The following is a 6,338-nucleotide window of genomic DNA, read 5'->3' on the forward strand; positions in this document are numbered from 1 at the left end:
TAATTTGTAAAGCAAAAATGGGAATCTAAGGTGAGATTAGGTTGACAGTTATTTTATTTCCCTCTTGGAAAAATCCTATCCATCAAAAAAGAAATTATATTGTATCAACCAAATGTGCCAAACTTCCATAAACATAACTACAAAATAATTATTACTTTAAATAAAAACCACTAAATTAAATTAAATATTTCATTTATTTCGTTTATTCCTCTACTTTCAAAACTTTTATTTCATATATTCAAACGACGGGTTGGACGCCAACTAGAAGTTGGTAGATCGGATTCTCACTCCATATTTAGGGTACCACACCATGCACTTATAATAGTGTTGTGTATAACTATTTATAACATACATAGTGTTTAAAGTATAGTAAATACTCTTTCAAAAAAAAAATTGCAATAAAATTAACTATTTTCTTATTTATTATACTATTTACTACTTTCTATTTAGACAAAAAATAGTTTACACTTTAAACATAAACTATTACAATTTAGACTCAAATAGGATGCACCCTGAACACTATTTATTGTTCTTTGTCAACTATAATAAACAACTCAATGCCTCAAACACTCTCTATATGTTTTAGTTGATAGATGTTGTATGTTTTAATTTACTTACTCTCAAAAGTCTATCTTAATTTATCTATTTTGAAAAGGTGACTATCTGTATTCATTCATTTTACTTTGTGTTATCTCATTTAAAAAAGAAAACAAAACAAAATTTTAACGTGATATTCTTCTCAAACAAAATTTTAAACACAGTTACCGGTTTTTCTTTTTTCTTTTTAATAACAGATATGTATGAATATTAGAACATCATGGAAAATAAGTACCTAACACTCGTGTTAGCAACATATATAACTTTGTATTAAATTTTTTATTATCCAAATAATTCTTTTTATACGCTTACATGTAATAAACTAAAATATCATTTTTTTAAGAGTAGATTAACCAAAACATTCTTTTCTTAAACTGTAATAAAGGAGAGTAAGCTAAATAGAGATTGAAAATAGTATTTAAAGCTAATAAAAAAAGAAGGGAGATTGAAATGGGCATAAAAAAATCATTTGCAAAACTAATAAAAACTAATAAAGTGTAGGTCGAAACAGTTGACATAGCTCAATTGACAAATTCACACTCGTTTCCTTGAGGTTCAAAATTATTCTTTCGTCCTAGAAAGATGTATTCATACTATAATGAAAGTGTTTTAAAATGTGAGTTTAAATTCCTTACTTAATTACCAAAGTGAATTTCTTTAATGGTACGTATAAATGCACTTTGTCTACTAGAGATGGAAATCGGATCTCACACCCCGCACTTGTACTTCAAAAAAAAGTCTTTATTTCTTTTTTATTTCTAAACTTTCCATAAGTTCATTTAATCCAACAAATTGGAAGAAAAAGTAACTATACTATCCATATTTACTTGATTCACGTAGTTTTAGAACTAAAATGTTCGAATAAAAAACTTTTATTTCTTTCACCGAGTTATTCTAATATTGATTAAAATAAATTGAACATGGAATTATTTCAAGTAGGGTGGAGAGATTTGAACGAAAAACTTTTTCGTCCCAACACACGAATATATTAATTAATTGCTTTAATTTGAGGTTGACATTCATATTTTAGAGAGTTATATTAAAACAAAGGAAAACATTAATTATATTTCTTACAAGTGAAACTGCAAAGAGATGAACCTCCTTGATCATAATGGGAATCTCAAATTTTCCAACAAACAAGCCAAATTTAGAAAGAGATTTAAAAGCTTCCCATGTTAGTGAACAAATTGAACAAAATAATGTGTATAAAACAGACACCAAATTCCGATATTAGAAACATTCAACAACAAATCACAGATCTCCTGATCAGGAATCAATCTCTAAATTTTTCAGTAGACTACGTTATCAATGGGAAGGCGAAAGATCGAGATGAAAATGGTGAAGGATAGAGGTTCTAGACAAGTTACCTTCTCGAAGCGTCGAAACGGTCTGTTCAAGAAAGCGACCGATCTCGCAACTCTGTGCGGTTTAGAGATAGCGATTGTGGTTTTCTCTCCAGGCGGTAAGGCATTCTCGTTCGGCAATCCAAATGTAGAGGAGGTCGTAGATCGGTACCTAGGTTGTGAATGGAAGGCGAATGGGAATCCGGGGGTGAGGGAGAGGGGAATGTTGGAGAAGGAGAATGAGGAACTTTTAGATCTGGTTAAGCAGTTGCAAATGGAGAAGAAGAAGGGAGAGATTATGGAGAAAGAGATGAAATCGAGAGGGGAATTGATGAAAATTGAGGATATGGATTTGAATGAGCTCTTGAAATTGAAGGAATCGTTGGAAAAACTAAGAAAGAACGTGAAGATTGAAGAGAGCGAGTTGGAGGCTTCGTCTTCATTGCTGCTGCTTGCTAATGAAAAACCTGTTCCTGGAGATGGCTGAGTCTAATTCCTAAAATTGAATTTCAGAAATTTCATTAGCTCTATGATTTTAGTTTAGAAACTAAAAAAAGAAATGGAACTCTATAAAGATTTGAATGATTAATATCCATAATTAACATCATATTCTTTACTTCAACCTTGAATTGATGTATTAATTCTCAAATATATATAATTGATTTCAAATTAATTTTGTTAATCTTACTTTTATTTAATAACTTTCGTGACCAAAATGCTTGAATTTTACATGATTTTACAAGTAAATTATTTAATTGGTTTCATCATTTTCTAATTTCTAATTATCAGGTTGAAAACTTATATTAGTAAATTATTAATTACTTTCTTTTCTTTTCTTTTTCCATTACAATTCATAAATTTTAAATATATTCATTTCAAGCAAAATAATTAATTTGAAATCGTTTCTTAGATTTCACTTAAATCATTTCTTCAACTCTTTTTTAATACAGACGAAAGGCTACTATCAGTTTATCAAATGAACAATTAAATTTAATTCATAGAAAATTTTCAAAAACATATATTACTGTAAACAAACTAAAATAATATGTAATTCAAACCCAAACTATTAAAACCTACATTAAACAAAAATATTATTGTACTAAATAAAGCATGAATAAGAGTCAAGTATTTATCAAAATATCATGTTGATAAATATATTATAAATTATTAATATTAAAAAGAAAAAAAGAGAAAAGTTTTTTTTAATACAAATTAGTGGTGGTGGTGGATGGATTTGAACTTAAATTCACTTGCTATCGTTGAAAATATATATATATATATATATATATATATATATATATATATATAGTTTTGGTTTTTATGGTCAATTTTTTCCATTTTAGTTTTATGTCTATCTTTGGTCCATTTTCCTTTAAAATGTTTTCATATGTGACTCTTTTTATTTTACAAAAATGGTTTCCTTTCTCTTTTTCAATCACAAACTCAATTACCCTAAATTATAAAAATAATGCTTATGTAATTTACCCTTTGCCTAAAAAATGTCCACAAATTTTCAAAAAAATTAAAAAATACCTTAAATTTTCAAAATGAGTTTTTAAAAAATAACATGTCGTTATTTTTAGTTGAAAACCGTTAATTTAATACCATTTTAAACTTTTCAAAGTTTAAAAAATAATCTAAATATAACTTTTAAGAGGTGTTTGGGACGAGAGTTTTATAAGTTTATAATTACATATTATTTGCTATCCAAAATATTATTTAAAATTCTTCAATTTGTTACGGTAAACATTATTTCAAAGACATTCAGTTTGTTACTGTATTTACTATCTTACTCTCATCATTTTTTATTATTTGTTACTGTGTTTATTAATTTTTTCTTCCCAAACTAAAATTGTTCATACCCTAAATTTATACTATTATAACTCAACAAAAGTAACATATCACTATAAAATATTCTTTCAAAAATTAAAATTTAAATCATCATCCTAACTTTAATTTAAATCATCATCCAAATGTAAAGTATTGGAATCTAATTGATTTGTAATAAAAGTGATAATTTCCCATCTCGTTTTTATAACTAATCTGTGAGCTGGTTGGAAAAGAAGAATTATTAATCAAAGATACTAATTAAATTATTATAATTTAGTTAAAAGACTTAAAAGTAGAATCAGCATAAGAATAGTGGGCGAATTTTGTCAAAGAAATGATCGATTAAAAAGTACTTTTTAGTTTCACAATTTCATACAAATAATACTTCTCTATAAACTTTAGTTTTTGTATGGAAAACTTTCAAAAATAGTAAATATTTGCTATGAAGTGAAAATAATTGTTTAAAAAAAACCCTAGAAATTAACACAAAGTTTGATGATAAGAATTTTTGAAGTGAATTAATTGTTGCAAGATTATTGTAAAGTATGGAAATTAAATTAACATAAAATAGAGTTCAAGGACTAATTCATAAAAAATAAGGGACCAATAATAAGTTGTACATTTAAATACTACTTGAATCCATGTATATATTTGATTTGTTCATTTAAATCCCTCACTTTTCAATTTTGGTTCATTTAGTACATATAATTTTATTCTTTGTGTAAGCTAAATTTGGTCTCTTCCAACTAGTTTCAACCTTCATTTTCATCTATATACTCTAAAAAAAAAAAAAAGTCTCTATCACTACAATTTTAACATTAAAATAAGAAAATAGATTAAAAAAATTGAAAGACCTATTCATTTTTCAAATGTACATAAATCAAAATTTTAAAAAATTGAAATAGAAGATGAACATTTTGAAAGAGGAGAAACTATTTTATTTTATTTTTTAAAAAAAAGAACTTTATAACAAAAAAATGGTAATGAGAACAAAAGATCACGGTTATTAGTTACATCACGATATCTAACTAAAGAAATTAGAGCATGTTTGGTAGATAATCTAAAAAACATTAATTTGAATAGAGATTAAATGAAAATAGAGTTGTATTTTTCATATATTTATTTGGTTAAACAGTTAAATATTAGTCGTAGTTGCCAACTAAATATATTAGTTGACAACAAAGTATTATTAATTTATTTATGAACATGTTTTATAAAAAAAATATAAAATTATTATTTTGTAATATTATATAATTGACCGGATAAATTGAAAAATTTATCCTTTAATGAGTAAAAATTTAGGTCATTTGGTTTGTAATTAGAATTTACCACCTATATAGATCGATAAAAACTTCATAATAAATAGTCTGCACGAATTGATTGAGAGAATTTAACAAACTATGAAAAATAGAATAATTATAATGAGTAACAATTCTATGAATAACTGTTAAGGGGCTGTGTGGACCCCAAATAACCACTGTGGGGTTGGGTTTAGGCAACCCTAACCCACGTTTTGGGTCCCAAGTTATGGAAGCCCTAGTTTAAGGTTTACGTAATCTCCCTTTTACCCCTTAATCCCCCACTCCACCTTCCTCAACCATTCACGAGAACCCAACCCCTTCTCCCCTTCAACTAGTGTTCATCTTTTTTGAAATCGTCTTCACATTTTCCTCAACTCCCATTCAGCCTTTTGCCACATTGTTTCATCCTTCCCCGATTTCCATATACAATTCCCCTTATCTCTTCATTCGTCTTCAACGACGTTGTCGATCGGTTTCTTTCCCAAAAAAAAAAAAAAATCTTTTTTCTTTTCGTGAACCCCTCTTGAACTTCCTTATTCTTGAGTCTTTGGCCTTTGTTTTCTTGTGGGAGAAAAATTATGTCTTCCTGTTATATATTTTTCTCCCACTCTCCACCCTTCAACGTTTCGTTGACAACTTTGCTCCACTAAGTTGCCTCCGAAACAAAATGGTTTTCCCTTTTTGGTCTCGTTGAACGATTGAGATACCACCTTGCCACTGAATTTGTTGCTTGCATGTTCGGTGAATGCAGCAAGTCCTTTTCGTTCTTTAACCTTCCAGGTTTCCTTGTTGATTGAACTTCGCATTTGAAAAGAGTTTGTTTGACAATTGCTACACTATCCTTGTCTGCATATGTGATTGTTTGAGTAACGTAGGGTTGGAGGTTGTTGGTTTCAATCCGATTTTTTTAAAAGCCAATGATGAGGTCATACTTTTCCATATCTTATTTTTTGTTTTTTGTTTTCTTTGCATTTTGTTTGTTATTTCATCGATCTTCAATATGTGTACATTTTGTGATAGGTCTCTGAAGGGATAAAAGTCCATGGTAGCAAAAAAAATTTCAGAACCATTCCTTAAATTAATTTGGAAAACCCAAAATACCAGTACATTAGCAAAAATAATTAAGAAACTAGTTTTCTTATCAAGACCTAAAGACTAAGCATGTTTTCTAATTATATATTAGAGAAAGAAGAACTTACTTGTTTATGTCTCTGAATCTACAAAGTAAATCTCCAAATTAGGGCACCACTCGTTGAAGATCTTCCTA

General features: G+C 27.8%; 1 protein-coding gene across 1 annotated transcript; it reads left to right on the plus strand.

Moving 5' to 3' along the window:
- Positions 1 to 1,647: 1,647 nt before the first annotated feature.
- On the plus strand, positions 1,648 to 2,603 carry LOC101211025 (agamous-like MADS-box protein AGL29). Its single transcript, XM_004147367.3, has one exon. The coding sequence runs from the start codon at positions 1,906 to 1,908 to the stop codon at positions 2,425 to 2,427; it is 522 nt and encodes a 173-aa protein (XP_004147415.1). The 5' UTR covers positions 1,648 to 1,905; the 3' UTR covers positions 2,428 to 2,603.
- Positions 2,604 to 6,338: the final 3,735 nt, after the last annotated feature.

The sequence above is a fragment of the Cucumis sativus genome, chromosome 1 (genome assembly GCF_000004075.3).
Source record: "Cucumis sativus cultivar 9930 chromosome 1, Cucumber_9930_V3, whole genome shotgun sequence".
Lineage (NCBI taxonomy): Eukaryota > Viridiplantae > Streptophyta > Magnoliopsida > Cucurbitales > Cucurbitaceae > Cucumis > Cucumis sativus.

What these genes read in the sequence shown, in the direction of transcription:
- LOC101211025 (XM_004147367.3), top strand. Translation starts at nt 1,906, where the DNA reads ATGGGAAGGCGAAAGATCGAGATGAAAATGGTGAAGGATAGAGGTTCT.